This window comes from Bubalus kerabau, chromosome 9 (genome assembly GCF_029407905.1).
Source record: "Bubalus kerabau isolate K-KA32 ecotype Philippines breed swamp buffalo chromosome 9, PCC_UOA_SB_1v2, whole genome shotgun sequence".
Classification (NCBI taxonomy): Eukaryota; Metazoa; Chordata; class Mammalia; order Artiodactyla; family Bovidae; genus Bubalus; species Bubalus kerabau.
This window is the reverse complement of record NC_073632.1, coordinates 36,161,169-36,181,079: the sequence shown is the minus strand read 5'-3', so window position 1 is coordinate 36,181,079 and position 19,911 is coordinate 36,161,169. Positions and strand designations below refer to the sequence as shown.

The window sequence follows — 19,911 nt, the reverse complement described above, 5'->3', positions numbered from 1 at the left end:
TGCAAAATATAAAATAATTATATATTAATAATATTTATAATATAAAATATAAGCAAAAGAAATGCTTATGTTTGAAATAAAATATTAAATTTTAAAATGTGGGTAAGTGAAAGAATATGAAAATACAGTGAACTTCAAGGTTATCAGCATATTCTATTTCTTAAGCTGAATGGAGGGCACATTTTAGTATTCTTTTTTCTGTATATACATTATTTATCTTCTTTTTATGTATAAAAATGTCATGATTTAAAAGCAACTATGTCTTCTTTTTTACCTGATTCATTTCTGTTTTGTAATAATCTTTTGATGAATGAAAACCACAAATTTATAAAAGAAGTAAGACACTGACATAGAATAAGACACATTTTACCAATTTATTATTGGAAGTACCATGGTGTTTTCATAGCATATTATTCTCAGAGATAGAAATTTCTTTGCTAAAACAATGTTTGTTGACTCAAAAGCCACTGTACAAAATCATTAATTAATTTCTAATGCTCACAAAATGAAAGCGTTAGTCATTCAGTCATTCCTGACTCTTTGCAACCCCATGGACTGTAGCCTGCTAGGCACTTCTGTCCTTGGAATTCTCCAGGCAAGAATACTGGAGTCACTAGCCATTCTCTTCTCCAGGGGATCTTTCCCACCTGGGGATCGAACCCAAGTCTCCTGCATTGCAGGCGAATTCTTTACTGTCTGAGCCAACCAAGCCCTTAATGCTCATGTGTTCCCTAAAAACAAAACAGTGTTTTCAAATCTTCTGAATCTTATTCAAGAGAAAATTTAAATTAAGAAAATAGATTTACAATTATTTCAGTTTCTGTTCTTTTGTTCCTATTTATGCTCTATGTAGTATCCAGAAATATGTTAATTATTATAATGCCACTCAAGAGAGACTTCTAGTGGATGGATTTTTAAAAGGAGACTTTTGTAGTCAGCTCAGCATGGAATTTTGAACCATCAGGTGCATTTATGCAGAATCTTAAAACTGTCAAATGTCATAATCTGTTTAATTTAAGGATTCTATTCAGATTTGGGGGTGGACTTGAGATGCACTTGTTTAGTCACAGATGGGAAGAAAACACCTCTGCATCACTTCAGATGCAAATCTTACACAGGAGAGTTCTTACTGAAAGAGAAGCTGGCTTTATGATAGCCCCATTTTCCTCCTGTGGGATGAGAACAGAGCATGTGAGTTTCATTTACCTTGACAAAATGTGTGTGCAAATTTTCTTACACTACACTTCCAGGTTTTTATTTTGCTTAAGCACATTTCCTTTTTTTGGTAGCTGGAATAAGGAGAGTGTTCATAGAAAAGTTGATAATAGAATAAAATGTGTTTGATATGTGACAGTCCTTACATTATAGATGTCTACATTGAAAATTTATAAAACATTTTAATTTAAATATAGTTTAATATACATATGTATCTAACATAGATTCATTGTGCAACAAATTTCTCGGGTCTTTTATTTATATTTCTTGGTTTATAATGACTATCAGGAATTTGCAAGCTTGAAATGTGGCACTCTTAAAAACATTGAAATTCCTATCAACAACCGGTTCTTGAGAAAGATGTGTTTTATTACATATTCCTTCAGTTTCCATATGAAATTTACAGTGTTAATTGCAGTAAGGTTCTTTTTTCTTTTTCTCCTTTGCTATGCAGATAATCTCATTTAAGTGTGTGAAATAACAAAGTTGTTCACCATAACGCCTTCCCTTAACCTTCTCAATGTTTTAAAGCATGTTTTGATTTTTTCCCCCTCCATGTTACTCTAGGATAGTTTCCCAGCAAGATTTGGAGGAATTCATTTTGTTAACCAACCATGGTACATCCATGCCCTGTACACCGTGATCCGGCCTTTCCTGAAGGAGAAGACTCGGAAAAGGGTATTTGCTTGCTTCTTTATTTTTTTTTTTGTTTCCTTTCCCTCCCCATTCAATAAGTTATCATGCATACTGTGTGTATAACGTTTGCTACAGCAAAAGTGTGCTTCTATACTGAATGTAACTATTTAACATAAAAGATATTTTACAAAATTTAAAACCTTGTGGTTAATTCTGAACAGTGTATCTGTGAAAGAAATATTTAAAAACTAACTCTCTTGCTTTTCCACAAATGGGGAGAACATTTTAACACATTCATCATATATTAAAGCCTCAGTTTAAAAGTTAAAAAAAAAACAATTATGCCATGTTACTGTATTGTTATTGGTATACTTAATTTCAAGTAACGTTTAGACAGAAGTTTTTTATATGTTGATAAATGGGTGTTAGTAATTTCACAATATGTATTGCATTATATATGGTGAATTTTGTAATATTTAATATAATTTTGTAGTGATTGTCATGAGCAATCATACATTACAGACAGAATGTTTATATGTAGAAATTTTAATATTTCTTTAAATTACAGGTTACTTGAATTCCAAGATTTAGTTTTATCCAACAACTAGGACATTCAAAATATGTTCCAAAATAATCATTTTTCTGAGAATACAAAAATTTATATAACTCATTTAACACAGTGCATGTGCTCAGTCACTCAGTTGTGTCCAACTCTTTATGACCCAATGGACTGTAGCCCACCAGGCTCCTCTGTCCATGGAATTTTTTTGGACAAGAATATGAAGCAAGTTTCCATTTCCTCCTCCAGGGGATCTCCCTGACCCAGGGATGGAACCTGCATCTCTTGTGTCTCCTGCATTGGCAGGTGGGTTCTTTACCAGTGTGCCACCTGGGGAACCCCCATACTACAATGCCAAACACATTAATCATTATAATGGTTTTAAAGTGCATTTAATATACATTATTTCATCTTATCCTGCAAACATCTCTGAAAAGTATGATTAGTAGCATCATTTTCTATTTCAAAGCTGAGGAAAGTAAGTTTTAGGATGGATAAATAACTTGCTTACTCATTTACACAGCTGTAAAGTTGTAGAGTTAACATTTGAATCCAAATAGCTTCGCATTTAGAGATATTTTTACCACTGTGCTGTGACCAATTTTCAAATGATTAGTTCCACAGAAAAATATAGTTACTTCTAAATCCATACAGAGGATAATTTTCCATGTTTCTCAGTGAATGAGAAGGCCCTTCAGGTACTTTAGTGCCATAAAAGCCTTACTGTAAGTGTGAAAGTGAAGTCATTGTTAGGTGTGTGTTGGTTTCAAACATTTGTGAACAGAGAGTTTTCTGCTTATGAATTTGTTGAATATGTTTTAGTAATTTAGGAGGAAGAATTCTGTAGACAATGATCATTTATATTGGGAATTATGTCTATCACCAAGATTCAAGTTAATTTGTTGTTGTTCAGTCCTAAGTCACATCTGACTCTTTGCGACCCCATGGACTGCAGCACGCCAGGCTTCCCTGTCCTTCAGTATCTCCCGGAGTTTGCTCAGACTCATGTCCATTGAGTCAATGATGCCATCCAACCATCTCATCTTCTGTTGCCCCCTTCTCCTCCTGCTCTCAATCTTTCCCAGCAAGAGAGTCTTTTCCAATGAATCAGCTCTTTGTATCGGGTAGCCAGAGTATTGGAGTTTCAGCTTCAGCATCAGTCCTTCCAATGAATATTTGTAAATCAAGTTAATTTACAATTTATAGTTCAAAACAATGGATTGACATGCCTCAGAAATAACACTTTCAAGCAATCTTTTGTGAAGGGATGGTCAGGTGATCGAAAGTACCTGCTGGGGTTTTTAGTACAAATTATACCTGTGAACGCTAATGTAGCATTCATTCTACACCACATGCTGTTCTAAGTACTTTCAATATGTTAACTCATTTAGTCTTTCCAACAAGGCTTTAGGGTAAGCATTATTATTTTTCTCCTTTTATAGATGGGAAAATGAGGCATGGAAGGTGAAACCATTTGCTCTAAATCTCAGCTAGGAGATAGTAGAACTGAAAATACGGATTTACTGGGAAGACTGTTCCAGGTACAGGGAATAGCAAAGGTAGTGGTTCTTGGGTAGAAACAAGCCTGGAATATTTGACAAATAGCAAGGAGGCCTTCCCAGATGGCACTAGTGGTAAAGAACCCACCTACCAATGCAGGAGACATAAGAGACACAAGTTCAATCCCTGGGTCAGGAAGATCCCCTGTAGGAGGGCATGGCAACCCACTCCAGTATTCTTGCCTGGAGAATCCCATGGACAGAGGACCCTGGTGGGCTACAGTCCATAGAGTCCAAAGAGTTGGACACAACTGAAGTGAGTTAGCACACATGCAAAGAGGTCAGAAAAGTTGGAGCCAAATGAGCTATTGGAGAGGATAGTAGTGCCTTGGATGGGTGGGAACATGGTGTGCCAGCTCTTGGAGGGCCTTGCACACTGCCATCAGATCTGGGCTTTCAGTTGGAGTGAAATGAGTAGCATTTGAAAGACTGAGTTCAGGGGTGACTTGTTGTGACATTATTTTGACATGATTCTGCTCTGTTGAAAAGACTGAAGAGTGTCAAATCTATAAAACGAGGAAAGCTCTAGGTTTGGGAGTTATTTGGTGGAATTTGATGATTTTGACAATGCCTTAAAAAAGACAGTGCTGGCACTATTCTAGATGGAAGGGAGGTATTTGAATTTTACCATTTTAATTACAACTACACGATTTGGGAATTTTTGTATGAGAAAATAATTATAAATTAAAACACCCTTAACTTCTGCTTATATAACTTCTGCTTATAATCAATACACAATACAATGCTACTGCTATATTTCCTTCCTGGAATCCCAAGTGATTCAGCCTTACAGTATTACTCAAGCACCTTATAATGCAAATGCTATATATCTATGTTCTGAAAAGCTGGTAAAAGAAAACCTAAAGAAAAGTTGTGAATCATCTTTCACAAATGGCCATTTAGTTCTTCATTTTCTTAAATTAAAGCAGACTTTGAGTTTCCAACATGCTGGGTTGATGGGAATGTCAACCTTAAGTGTTACAGAGATCCCTTCTCAAAATTTCACCAATGTCTGGAATATTTCATGTACAGCCTAACTTACAATCCATCATGGCCACTTTTGACATCTTCACTGTTCAAGCTGGTATTAGTTCCTTGAATGAAGGTCTCTTTTTGAACCCAAGCATCTTTGTTGATGTTAGAGTCCAATGATTAGGTTTCAATCCACTATCCCAGTGAACTTTTTAGCTGGTCCATGGATGTGGTCCTGCCACACCCCAGGAGCTGACAGGAAACGGATTTTCCTACTAGTTGTCACAAGCTTCTACTTCTTCCTCAGTATCACGGACTTTCTCATCTACTCCTTGCTAATTCTTAAAAATATTTTACCCTCCTCTTCCTATAATTATGGTCTTCTACCATAATCTCTTTAATGGCACAGTTTAGGAAAAAAATTATTTTTTTAATTTTTAATTTAAAAATTCAGCCTAAGTATAATTGTAAGGCAATCTGAGGCAAAAGAGCCCCTAAGAACCAGACTTCTTGAGTAAAATGGAAGAAGAAAAATATGTAAGAGGAAGAATGTAGTAAAACCTCAATAAATGATGAGACAAATGTGTGCGTGGACGCTCCAGCAGATGAGTCGCAGGAGATGTGTTCACTGAAGGTGTTCATAGAGGATCTTAAAGGATTGGAGCAAGGAGAAAGGAGAAGCCAGTGGGGGATTGTGAGCAGACTAATATGATCTGACTGATTCAAGTTTTGACACGGTCCTCTGGCTGCTGTGTTGAGAGTAGCGTCCTGGTGGCAAGAGTGGAAGTGGGGAGAGCAGTTAGGAGGCTAGTTCAGTAACACAGTGGAAAGGATGATAGGAGTTGAGTTAGGGTTGTAGCAGCGGAGTTGTTCAAATGTTTGAATTCAGGATAGATTTTGGAGGTAGTACCAAAAGAATTTACTGACAACTTAGATTATTAGAGAAGTAAAAGATGAGTCAAAGGTTTTGGCCTGAGTAACTAGAAGCATATTTGTACCATTAGCTAACCTTGAAAATAGGGAGAATCTGATTTAGGGGAGAAAGTTATAAGTTCCATTTTGGATATGACATGTCTCAGGTGCCCATTGATCATTTAAGTGGAGGTGTGACACAGAGAGTAAAAATAGTAATATGGAGTTCAAAAGAGAGGTCTGGATTCAGGATACACATTTTCAGTGTATATGGTGAAGATCGCTCAGTTGTGTCCGACTCTTTGTGACCCCATAGACTGTAGCCTACCAGGCTCCTCCCTCCATGGAATTTTCCAGGCAATAGTACTGGAGTGGATTGCCATTTCCTTCTCCAGGGAACTTCCTGACCCAGGGATCAAACCCGGGTCTCCCACATTGTAGACAGTCGCTTAACCGTCTGAGCCACCAGGTTTCAGTGTATGGACGATACTTAAACGTTGTATTTGTTCAGTCACAAAGTTGTGTCCGACTCTTGCGACCCCATGAACGGCAGCACATGAGCCTTCCCTGTCCTTCAGTTTCCCAGAGTTTGCTCAAACTGATGTCCATTGAGTCAGTGATGCCATCCAACCATCTCATCCTCTGTCATCGTCTTCTCCTCCTGCCTTCAATCTTTCCCAGCGTCAGGGTCTTTTCCAATGAGTTGGCTCTTTGAATCAGGTGGCCAAAGTATTGGAGCTTCAGGTTAAGCATCAGTCCTTCCAATGAATATTTGGGGTTTATTTCCAAATTACCTGAGTGCAGTTAGAGAAGATAATAAATCCAAGAACTGAAGCCTGAAGCTCTCTGATGTTAAGATATTGCAGAAGTGGAATAACCAGCAAAAGGGACTGAAGAAGGCATCTATCAGATAGTAGGAAACCAAGAGATCCTGGGAGAAAGTGTTTTCATTGAGGAGAATCATCTACTCTACCCAGTGCTGCTAAGAGTTTAAGAAAAATAAGGATAGAGAATTATTGGACACTGAATTTAGCAGTGAGAAGGATCTTGACAAGAGCTATTTCCGTGTAGTGGTGGGAGGCAAACCTATTTGGATTGGATTCAGGAAAAATGGGACAAATGTACTTGGGCAATGAATACAGATAATTCCTTTGTTGAGTTTTGCAGTAAGAAGAAGGAGAAAATAGGATAATAACTGGAAATAGAAGTAGGGTCAAGATAGGTTTAATGCATCTGTATGGGGGGTAGGCAAGAGTAGAGTTAGTATGTATGTTCTTTGATGGAAAACATACAGAACAAAGAGGAAATCTGATGATGTGAGAGAGACAAGAGATAATTGCTTGGGAAATATAACTGAGTGGAAGAGAGGATGAATTCTAGTGCACAGGTGGAGGGGTTGGCCTTTGTAAACTGTATTCTTCCATTGTGCTGGGAGCAAAGGCAAAGCATATGGACACAGATGCTAGTGGGTGGATCTCATCTGGTTGTCCTGTTTTTTTTCTGGGAAAGAGGAAACAAGGCCAAAGCTGAGAGCGATGTTGAGGGAGGAGGTAACAGGGTGTTGGCAAAAAGAGAAGAAGTAGTGTGAATTACATTTACTTGTCTATGGATTTATCACCATAACTCTTGCATGACTTGAAAGAGAAGGTTTCTGATGTGAAGCAACATGTCTGATGAAAGAAAGGTTGTATACCTAATAAAGTAGGGATTTCAGGCACTAGAATTTCATCTTCCCAGGAAAATTATAGGGGTGGGTATATTTTCCTAGGCTGTTGTGCTCTGTAAAAGGAGTGGGAAGGTGGAGAATTTGCAAATAACCTGATTTAACTTGGGTCAGAAGGTATCTTCCACCTCTGTAGTATTATGTATTCCACCAGCCACTTGCTGTGATCATTTTGGCCAGTACCTGCTCTCACGTGCTTTTATATTCTTCCATAATTTATTAGTATTACTTGTTGATTGGTGACTCCCAGTCTTCTCATTTTATTTGATATAGACTAGTCTTTCTTTGGCTTTCTTTGGGCTTCCCTGGTGGCTCAGATGGTAAAGAATCTGCCTGCGGTGTGGGAGACCTCGGTTTAATCCCTGGGTTGGGAAGATCCCCTGGAGGGGGGCATGGCAACCCACTCCAGTATTCTTACCTGGAGAATCTCCATGGACAGAGGAGCCTGGCGGGCTACCACCCATGCGGTCGCAGAGCTGGACGTGACTGAGAAACTAAGCACATGCACACACAGTCTTTCTCTGATTTCCAAAATATTTACTTAAGTGGATTCTAAAAGTATGGAAAGCAAGATGAATGTCTTAGCTCTTTCATCTTGAACCTAAAATATGAGATTATTTCTAAGCCACTTATAAGCTATAATCTTTAAATAAACATATAAATCTATATAATATGACAGTAGTACTTTATTAGAGAAGACTGATCTGCAGTTTTGAGATTAATATAAAAGAGAAAAGAGGTAGCTGTTTAGGGAGAAACAAATCTTGACTATGTAGCTGAAGTGATCCTCCAATTTAACAAAAAGCTCTGTGTAGACAGTAATAACAATGATTAACATATACACACAGCTTTACAGTTTCAACTCATTCCATTTACGATTTGAATGATAAGCATGGAAATCTGTAGCAGAGAAGATGCTGGCAACGTTGCAGGACATAACTCCTTTGGGATGTGACTCTTTGGTCAACCTTTCATTGTGATGATGCTAATCTACTTTTATTTACATCACATACTTTGCATTATAAAGCCGTAATTTAGTGGTTACAGTATTCTTATTTTTATTGATGATAACGACAAAGCCATGCTGGTGACAGCTTTGGGGTTCAGTAACTTGAATGGGCTCAGCAGTTGATGAGTCCCTCGTGAGAAAAGTCTGTTTTAATAGCGTTCATTATGCACATCATCAGCTTTGCACAACTAACACCAGGATAATGTGCAGATCGAAGTAGGCACATTAGATTCTGCTCATGTTCCCAGCTATGAAGCAGGACGCTAAATTTTCAGTTCCAATTCTTTAAAAACGATCTGACCTTCTAGAAGCTACTTAAAGTCCTGGGCCTCAGGATTTTTATATGAAATATTAAGATTATGGTACCAGCCTGCCTGTTTCACAGAGTAGAAGAGAGGCTTAAATATGCTAACAGACATGGAAAACTCTTGATCTGGCTCTTTCTACCCTCAATCCCTCCTCCTACCCTACCCCAATCCCTGGCATCCACATGGCATTCATTCTCCTCTGTGGGTTTTCCCCACCCTCTTCTTGTCTGTAGATATTTTTGCATGGTAACAACCTGAACAGCCTACACCAACTAATTCATCCTGAGATTCTGCCCTCTGAGTTTGGAGGAATGCTTCCCCCTTATGACATGGGAACCTGGGCAAGAACACTGCTGGACCATGAGTATGATGAGGACAGTGAATACAGTGTGGACTCCTACAGCATGCCTGCCAAGGAGGTAGAGAAGGAGCTGTCCCCCAAGTCCATGAAGAGGTAAGCTGGGGGTACCTGGGAAGTGGGCTGGGCCAGGCTGGGGACGCTTGATACAACTCCAGATTTTGTATTTTTCTAAAGCAGATACTTGGTGGGATGTTGAAGCCTTTCATGCTCCTGTGTTTGGATGTCTAGGAGTTTTGAGTCAAAGATAGAGTCATTCAAGGTAACCTCAACTCAGAGTTCTGCTCCAGATTCACAGAGTCTAGCTGGCCCCTTAGAAGTCACCCAATCCAGTGGCTTTTCAAACTGTGTTTTAAGGTTCTTGTTGAATGCCTCAGGGCAAGTGGGGTGGCGTGAGGACAGTGCCCCTCTCCACTGTCGTGAGACTGATGGTCTAACCAATTTTTTGGACTTCTGTGTAAGATTTCATTTGAAGAAAGGGATCCACAGCAAGCACATGCATACACACACACTTCAAACATTATCATTCAAAGCTTCTGTTCCTTTTTCAGTATCTGTGCCATGTTTCTTGGAGAAGGCAATGGCAACCCACTCCAGTGCTCTTGCCTGGAGAATCCCAGGGACAGAGGAGCCTAGTGGGCTGCTGTCTATGGGGTCGCACAGAGTCGGACACGACTGAAGCGACGCAGCAGCAGCAGCCAGGTTTCTCTTTAAACGTTTCTATCTAGCCATTCCTGGAGCAAAACCTTCTGTTTCCCTATGGCTTTAATCTTTATAGAATTCATTCCTGAGAATATCTAATTTTCTGCTTTGACTCTTATGGTGTTATTAGGCCTGTTTTCTCTCAATCAATGTGTATTTATTCAACACATGCTCTGTAATAGAAGCTTTCCTAAATGTTTTGGATTCAGTGTGTATAAAACATATGTCTTGCCATAGTCTACTGGTGATTGAGGGCAGGGGAGTTGCTAGACACATGCAAATGCAGAACTGACTCTGTGTTCGCATTCTGTAGCAAACCGGAAGACTTCTAATTCTCATGCTACCCCAGGCTGTACCAGCCCAGGCTTCATTTGGGTAATGGCAACAAATGTTATTTCTTGGTTGATTTCCCATCCTGGAAACTTAGGAACCACAGCTCCTACAATTTTCTTCACCTAGTTCAGGGAGGACCCAAGAGCATCTTACATGTCATTCCCAACACTGTCTTACATCCTTCTCTGATGACAATCTTGTGGTCTTTCAGTTACCACTGACTCATGCAGTGACAACCCTGTTATTTTAGACTGACCTCTTTTATTTGTTGCTGTTGCTGATGCTAGTGTGTGTGTGTGTGTGTGTGTGTGTGTGTGGTGTGGTATGTGTGTGTGTGGTGTGTGTGTGTGGTGTGTCGTGTGTGTGTGGTGTGTGTGTGTGTGGTGTGTGTGTGTGATGCCTTTCCATCCCAGATTGCTCCACAACAACTTGGACAAAATGGGAAGGTTAGTGACATCTCCAGCTTTAATTTCTCCATTAATCGACAAGATTATGTTTAAATGAAGTTTGGGCTTCTCAACTCATTTCCCTTTAAAACAAGTCTTCCTAATTTGAGTTTTATGCTCTGCTAAAAGGGTTCATTGATGGGCTCTCAAAGGAGTCTGTTAAGTGCTAAAAGTTGTGTTCAAAACTGTGTGGGTATATGTGTGGGTGTATATATATGGGTGTGTATAATATATATATAGACTCTCTCTCTCTATATATATATATATATATATTTCCCTGGTGGCTAAGAGGGTAGAGATTCTGTCTACAGTGCCAGACACCTGGAGAAGGGAATGGCAACCCACTCCAGTATTCTTGCCTGGAGAATTCCATGGACAGAGGAGCCTGGTAGGCTACAGTCCATGGCTCACAAATAGCCAGACACAACTGAGTGCTAACATATACACACACATATACGTGTGTGTGTTTGTGTGTATAGTGCATTTTTTTTCTGGAGAGAAGGCATATTTCATCACATTCTCAAAGTTTTCTAAGAAAAATGGTTAAAAGCCATTGCCTAAGAATAGGTTCCTTCTGATAAAAATAAAAATCCTAATAATGATAATTATTACACTCTATCATTTATTACCAACTTCTCGTGAGTTAGGCCCTTGTGTACTGTGCTTAGTTGCTCAGTCGTGTCCTACTCTTTGCAACCCCCTGAACTGTAGCCCTCCAGGCTTCTCTGTCCATAGGAATTCTCCAGGCAAGAACACTTGAGTGGGTTGGCATGCCCTCCTCCAGGGGAATCTTCCCAGTCCAGGGATCAAACCCAGGTCTCCTGCATTGCAGGTGGATTCTTTACTATATGAGCCACCAGGGAAGCCCAAGAATACTGGAGTGGGTAGCCTGTCCCTTCTCCAGGGGAGCTTCCTGACCCAGAAATTGAACCAGGGTCTCCTGCATTGCAGGAAGATTCTTTATCAGCTGAGCCACCAGGGAAGCCCTGAGTTAAGCCCTTACCAGGTACTTTTTTTGGGGGTAAAATTTATTTACGTTTCATAGCAACCCTATTACACAGATATTTGTATCCCCAAAGTCACATAGTCTATATGTAATGGAACAGGATTCCAGTCTATGAGGTACAGAGTCTTTCAGGTTGTGGATATAACTCTTTTCTGCTCTTCTGTGACAGCGTGACACAGAGTGCTCTCCCTCTAGAGCTGAGCTACAGGAGGATTCAGAGACAGCTCTCATCGGTGTCCTCAGTTTTTTCCCTTGCCAGCTAGTGATGCTTATTTCCTTCAGCCCCTCCTTCTGTGACTTGTTAACTAGGGCGGTCCCTTCCTCTGAGCACACTTCTCTCGTATCCTCTGCATCCTTAGCTGTATCCTCATCACCTGCACTTCCTCCAGAATTTCTTACCTGCTGTCTTTGCCTCTACCCTTATCCTTCTACATTTATTATCCATGTGTCAATCAAAATAATGTTTTTAAAGTGTAAATCAGGTTGTTTCACTTCTCTGCTTTGAATTTTTAATGACTGGTAATTATACAAGGCATACAATCAATTTCATATTGTGACTTACAATATGCGGCATAATCTGACTCTGCCTACTTCTTTCCTCTAAGTTTATCTCCCTTTTCTCTCCACGTTTCACACACAGAAGTTTTCTTTATTCTCCTTCAGCCTCTGGTTGGAATGCCCTTTTCCTCTATCTTCCAATGGCTGGCCCCAATCAAAGGTCACCTCCTCCAGAAGGTCTTTTGGTTAGCCACCAGGTCTTAATAAGCTCTACTCTGCCTTCTAGCCACTTCCAATCAATCATCTCCTTTATTTGCTTTATAGCTCATTATTAGCCTGTGAAATGATTGATTTGCTTTAATTATTTATCCCTTTCCTCCTGCCACGTAAGCTTCAGGGAGACTTCAGTGGCTTTGTCTATCCTGTTCTCGTCTGAATCTTCAGTGCCTGGAGTAGAGTGTGGTGCACAAAGGATGCTCACGAAGTACCAGTCAAATGAAGGAGTTCTCTGCTGTCTGTCAGTGGCCCCTTTTAAGTGCAGTGTTTACAAAGGTAGAGGTGACAGCTGATGCTATCACTGCTTCCGCTGAGGTTCCAGAATCCTGGCTCTGCAGCGTAGACCTCATTGGCTTTCTCTGTTTACTGTTGTCACTGTTGCTGTCTGTCGTTCAGGCCGCCGAGGTACATTGCTGACTCATATTGAGCCCCTTAAAACTAGTCTCCTTACTTCTAGACCTTTATCCTCATAACTCTCTATTTCTATATTTAGCTCTTTCTTCTAAGCACATTATTTTAATTGATTGACATCATCTTGTTAGATTTGGTTCCGGCGATCCACCTTTTGAAGTCTTTTTGGATCCTGCTTCTCTTTTCCAATTAATTAGGCCATTTTGTCCCCTGCAGACTTGGCTCATAGCATGATGACTTCCCCAACCCCGAGTTTCTTGCTTCTAACTTGGGCTGATTGGAATTTCAGACAACCTTTGGTATAGGTTTTGCATCCTGTGAAGGTTATATGGTTCTATTTGAAAACTCTTGAAGAATGAGATCAAGAGAGTGGTTTCACATGATTTTTATCTTCTCTCTGGCAGGGAATTGTAGTTCCCCATCAAGGATGGGAGAAAATCGTTTCTAGATTCCACCTTTCTTTCATTTTCTTTTCCAGTTTTATATCATTTTTAGATTGAGAGGGGGAAAAATCATTCCATCACAAATGAGTTGTAGATAACTATTCCTTTGGGTGAATTCAGCTTCTTGTATAGGAAGAAGAGGCAACCCACTGCAGTATTCTCACCTGTAAAATTCCATGGACAGAGCAGCCTGGTGGGCTACAGTCCATGGGGCCTCAAAGAGTTGGACACGACTGTGTGGCTGAGCATGATAGGAAGAAGGTTATGTTCTGTGAAAATTTGTGGAGAGATAGCATAATCAAGTGAAAAAATACAAAGCTCATTAGATTATGGGTAATATGTGCTTCCACTTTATTAAATAATATTCAGCATCATTGTTCAGATCAGATCAGATCAGATCAGTCGCTCAGTCGTGTCCAAGTCTGCGACCCCACGAATCGCAGCACGCCAGGCCTCCCTGTCCATCACCAACTCCCAGAGTTCACTCAGACTCACGTCCATCAAGTCAGTGATGCCATCCAGCCATCTCATCCTCTGTCGTCCCCTTCTCCTCCTGCCCCCAATCGCTCCCAGCATCAGGGTCTTTTCCAATGAATCAACTCTTCGCATGAGGTGGCCAAAGTACTGGAGTTTCAGCTTTAGCATCATTCCTTCCAAAGAAATCCCAGGGCTGATCTTCAGAATGGACTGGTTGGATCTGCTTGCAGTCCAAGGGACTCTCAAGAGTCTTCTCCAACACCACAGTTCAAAAGCATCAATTCTTCGGCGCTCAGCCTTCTTCACAGTCCAACTCTCACATCCATACATGACCACAGGAAAAACCATAGCCTTGACTAGATGGACCTTTGTTGGCAAAGTAATGTCTCTGCTTCTCAATATGTTATCTAGGTTGGTCATAACTTTCCTTCCAAGGAGTAAGCGTCTTTTAATTTCATGGCTGCAGTCACCATCTGCAGTGATTTTGGAGCCCAAAAAAATAAAGTCTGACACTGTTTCCACTGTTTCCCCATCTATTTCCCACGAAGTGATGGGACCAGATGCCATGATCTTCGTTTTTTGAATGTTGAGCTTTAAGCCAACTTTTTCACTCTCCTCTTTCACTTTCATCAAGAGGCTTTTGAGTTCCTCTTCACTTTCTGCCATAAGGGTGGTATCATCAGCATATCTGAGGTTATTGAGATTTCTCCCACCAATCTTGATTCCAGCTTGTGCTTCTTCCAGTCCAGCGTTTCTCATGATGTACTCTGCATATAAGTTAAATAAGCAGGGTGACAATATACAGCCTTGACATACTCATTTCCCTATTTGGAACCAGTCTGTTGTTCCATGTCCAGTTCTAACTGTTGCTTCCTGACCTGCATACAAATTTCTCAAGAGGCAGATCAGGTGGTCTGGTATTCCCATGTCTTTCAGAATTTTCCAGTTTATTGTGATCCACACAGTCAAAGGCTTTGGCATAGTCAATAAAGCAGAAATAGATGTTTTTCTGGAACTCTCTTGCTTTTTCCATGATCCAGCGGATGTTGGCAATTTGATCTCTGATTCCTCTGCTTTTTCTAAAACCAGCTTGAACATCAGGAAGTTCACGGTTCACATATTGCTGAAGCCTGGCTTGGAGAATTTTGAGCATTACTTTACTACCGTGTGAGATGAGTGCAATTGTGCGGTAGTTTGAGCATTCTTTGGCATTGCCTTTCTTTGGGATTGGAATGAAAACTGACCTTTTCCAGTCCTGTGGCCACTGCTGAGTTTTCCAAATTTGCTGGCATATTGAGTGCAGCACTTTCACAGCATCATCCTTCAGGATTTGGAATAGCTCAACTGGAATTCCATCACCTCCACTAGCTTTGTTCATAGTGATGCTTTCTAAGGCCCACTTGACTTCACATTCCAGGATGTCTGGCTCTAGGTCAGTGATCACACCATCATGATTATCTGCATTGTAAAGATCTTTTTTGTACAGTTCTTCTGTGTATTCTTGCCATCTCTTCTTAATATCTTCTGCTTCTGTTAGGTCCATACCATTTCTACTACCTGTCAAATCCTATCTAATGTTTTGTATATATCAACTCCTTTGTTTTTCTAAACAACTAATAAGGTGATACTGTATCCATCTTATTGATGAGGAAACCCGGATACAGAGAAGGTAAGTAACTTCTACATGTTCCATAGCTACAAAGCTACAATGCTAATATTGGAACACAGGCAGCAGAATTCTGTAAGTCATTTCTTTAACTGCTACCATATGCTATTTGCCAGAATTAATGCTGGGGATTATGCATGCATTATTGATTGCACTTCATCTTTAGTACATCTGTATGATGTAGATGTTATTTTCCCCATTTCACAAGTAAGGGAACAAAATCTTAGGACATTCAAATAGCCTCCAGTTGGTCACGGAACTAGTAAATCACAGGACGTGGAATTGGAATCCATTTCTGTCCAAAATCTAGTCTTTCAAACACTAAGGTATAGCACAATATTGTACATGCAAAATAAATGAATAAATGATACCTGGATAATTAAAGTTAAACTACAGGTTTTCATGGGAAAAAGTTATTCATTGAAAGACAGCAGAGCCTGGAGACTAAGATGTACTGAGTTAATGACAGATAGCTTCCTCTATTGTAGTTGAAAAAGACCAATTCAATACCAATCATGCACAAATAACCCTGTTGTTTTGTACAAGAGGGCAAAAAGAAAGTCTAGACTAAAACAACAGTATACTTGGGACAATTAAATACCAAAAAAGTCTTAATCAGAAATTGTTTCTTTCTGTCTTACTTTATTGAGGAATTTCTCTGCATATGGAGCCAGCAGCGTTTATAATCGGACAAGTTTAACATCTGTAGCTCATGATAAAAACAAACTAGAAACTTAATCCCAGGTTGAATAGTGCACTACAATTTAAAATATTTTATTAAAATTGCCATGAAAGAAAGAAAGAAAGAAAGAAAGTGAAGTCACTCAGTAGTGTCTGACTCTTTGCGACCCCATGGAATGTAGCCTATCAGGCTCCTCCGTCCACAGGGTTTTCCAGGCAAGAGTACTGGAGTGGGTTGCCATTGCCTTCTCCAGGGGATCCTCCTGACCCAGGGATTGAACCCAGGTCTCCCGCATTGCAGGCAGATGCTTTATCATCTGAACCACGAAAGTAGTTGAGGAAAGTAACAATATATAAGACGTGTGTGTGTGTGTGTGTGTGTGTACAATGTGTGTTTTAATAGAACATTGTGGCAAATGCTAAATGTGTAGACTCTATGCTGTCTGAAGAGCTTTAGCGTGTACTTAATATTATTAGGATGTACCTCAACATTTGTATACTTCATAAAATTTTAAAATAACTTTTCTGTAAAGACTTCTTTTCTTCACGGGGTGAATTGCTTTATCTTCATCACTCTCCAGTTTGAATGCTTGACATCCAGCTTCTTTCAGTTGGGAAAGTATTTATTGGATAAGAATTAAGACATTGAAATCCTACTGTGAACAGACTCTGGGACACACATCGTGTCTGTCACAAGGAGAGACACTGATAAAGTCCCTGCTTATGGAACTTAGAGTCCAGTGGGTGCTAGTAGTCAGGTTAACCCTCTAGTGCAGGACATTAAGTGAACCTCTGCATATTTTAGCATGGATTCATCTTGGGGAACCAATTATTTTATTTGAGTCTAAGAAAAAGAATGTTACAGGTCTAATTATTAAGTGTTTTGTGCAATTGTCAATTGTGTTAAAGTATATTTTATTCATGTACTGTGTTCTAAGATAAATTATCATTGCTCCTTTCCCTCTTTCTTTCTCTCTCTCCTGCACAGACACACACACACACACACACACACACACACACCATATTCAACTGTGGTTAGTCTCCATTCTGATTTATGCATCTAATACCTATTATTGAGATAAAACAGTAAAAATGACTTAGAAAATAAACCTCCTGATATAACTGTTCTCACCTTCCTCTTCATTCTCTCTTTAGAAATGAATTTAAGTTTACTTCAATGAAAGAGTCAATTTATCAGTTAATCTTGTAATTATTTTTGCTTTGATAATTCCTTCCATTGCTGTTCATTTTCATTAGCATGTGTGGTTGTATTTTCACTTATAGTCTTCCTTTTTGAAAGTTAATGAGGTCTACTAAGACGCATATTGTGTCAGCAATAGCCAAATGGCTGGAATGCAGCAGCAGGGGAAAAATTCATTAAGGAGGAGAAATTTAAAAGGACGGCTGCTTCTTTAATGCCGTAGCCATTAAGATGGCAGCTTCCTGCCACCACAGTGGCACGTTTCATTGACTTTCCTCCTTCTCAGTTTCGTGTTTCCTGGTGATGAATTGAGATGTAATTCCCACCTGCTATCAAAAGCATATGTAAGGGTTTTCACATTATTTGTTTCTCTAATAGTAAAGTACTGCTGCCTAAACAAGAGAGGTTTCTAAAGTTTTAAAGTTTTAAACCATTTCATAGATTTCCAAGAATAAGATTGATTTTATTCAGATGTTCTAGTGGAAAATTTAACAAAACTCATATTGAAATATTTTCTCCTAATGTGCTCATTATACATTAAAAAAAATGATGGTTAAAATTCACATTCCTGTTGAAGTTTTTTCATAGAGCCCTTTAAGTCAGAAATCAAGGCTCCTATTATTTCTACTTCATTTCTTATAATGGTAAATTCACCGTAATAATTTCCCCTTTTTAGTGATGTCCTCTTGGAATATGTCAGTCCTGTACTAGAAGTTCTCAGTCTCAAAGAAAAGGCTCTTCTTGACTGTAAAGATGAGAACTTAAGCCTGTTATTGTGTATTTAGAATCCTCTGTTGTGCACTATTGTATTTAGAGGCCAAAGGGGGTTGCTTCTTCTGAAACAATCACCATAAGTGTGCGTCTCTCTCAATGTGCGGATTCTCAGTTCATAAATCCCTTGATGTAGAAGTTAATCCACATCCAAGAGAGAAGTAATAAAGGAGAAAAGACAGAAGAGAATGTGATTGTTTGGCAGTAACACGCTGACATTGGCTTTATTATTTCCAGATCCCAATCAGTTGTGGATCCTACAGTGCTAAAACGCATGGATAAAAATGAGGAGGAAAACATGCAACCTTTGCTCTCTCTGGACTGATAGCTTCTCTACCCTCTCCATGGATTAGAAACGGAAGGTACATGTTTTCAGCACCAGGGCCAGCGCTGTGGATGAATTACCAGCTGGAAACTTATTTATTCATGTTAATGTAGCATAATATATAATAAGGCATCAGGCTTTCCGATTTGCCTGAACCATGGGTGCCCTGGTCTAGATTTAAAGAAAAGTCAATAATTTATTCTGTAAGTGCCAAGTTCTTTGTAAATACAATGTAATCTTCACGTCAAGTTTGTAAATTTTAGTAGTAACTTAAATTGGAAGATTGGCTTTTGAGTCCATGCCAGTGATATGAACTGTAACAAGAACAGAAAAGACACATAAACCATCGAAGCTAATTAAATGTAGCCCTGTTTCCTATGAAGCCATATTTCAGCTATCATAGTGATTGTTTCATTGTTTTCTCTGAAACTCTGTCATACTCAAATGTACTTTAATGGGCACAGGGAGTTAAGTGATTCTTGGAAATTATTATGATAAATGTACTTCCTGTCTAGGGATTTTCAGTTCACAGAAAATGTACCCTAGTGACTATCACTGGCCTTGAACTTGGGAGGCAAGAAATGGCAAATAACCTGGTAAACTCAACACTTGAACTTTCTATGTTGTTTAGTTCCTGGAGTCTTGTGAAAAAATATGTTCCCCAAAATAAGATGTGGAATTCTGAAAGAGAGTGGATTCTTTATAAATGGATGTCTTCACAGTGCGTCCTTTACTCAAGATCTCATTATATGCCTGTCTGATGTACTTTAAGAACTTTATCCTGAAAAACTCTTTGACCAAGAGAAAGAACCAATACTTGAGTAGTGTTTGACAGCTAATTTTGAGCAGAAAAGTTGCCAAGTACTGATAAGGGGCTAATTTCTAATTCTTGTGACTGGTTGAAAATATATATATATTCACACACACACACATATATTTTTACTGAGCTTTGGTAAATCTGTGATGTGACAGGCTTATAAAATAAATCATGCATATTCAATGGTCTTAGAGATGTTATAGATTATTGTCTGAGATGTTAACTCTGGAAAACCACTTCCACTAAAGTTAATGAAAATGAGGTATTGTGAAACAGACTTCCTGTGAATTTATTTAAGGGAATTCAATTTAATTTGTAATGCAATCTTGTATCTGTGCCATTTCAGTGAAATATATTTTTTATTAAAAAAAAAAAACACAACAGGTCTCAACATAGCATAGGCAGTATCAGGTGACAGAGAATAATACTGTTTTTCTCAAATTCAGGTTAATTATCCTAATGATCCTGGAAGTACACATTTTCTTCTCAGAAAAGATTTTAAGAACATATTGCATCTAGGAGACATAATGAAAGCTTCTGAGGGCATCTGAGAGTCTATGTTATAGTTTAAATCTAGATTTGGAATCCTTATGTTAAAGTTTTCTTT

At 39.1% G+C, this 19,911-nt stretch overlaps 1 protein-coding gene across 1 annotated transcript in view; it reads left to right on the top strand.

The window, feature by feature from the left end:
- The window catches only part of CLVS2 (clavesin 2), a 78,173-nt gene extending 58,954 nt beyond the window's left edge, over positions 1-19,219 (top strand). The window contains exons 3-5 of the mRNA XM_055535022.1: positions 1,783-1,893; positions 9,127-9,347; positions 18,400-19,219. Of these exons, the coding sequence (XP_055390997.1) occupies positions 1,783-1,893; positions 9,127-9,347; positions 18,400-18,487 (420 nt within the window). The 3' untranslated portion in view covers positions 18,488-19,219. The remainder of the gene's footprint in view (positions 1-1,782; positions 1,894-9,126; positions 9,348-18,399) is intronic.
- Positions 19,220-19,911: the final 692 nt, after the last annotated feature.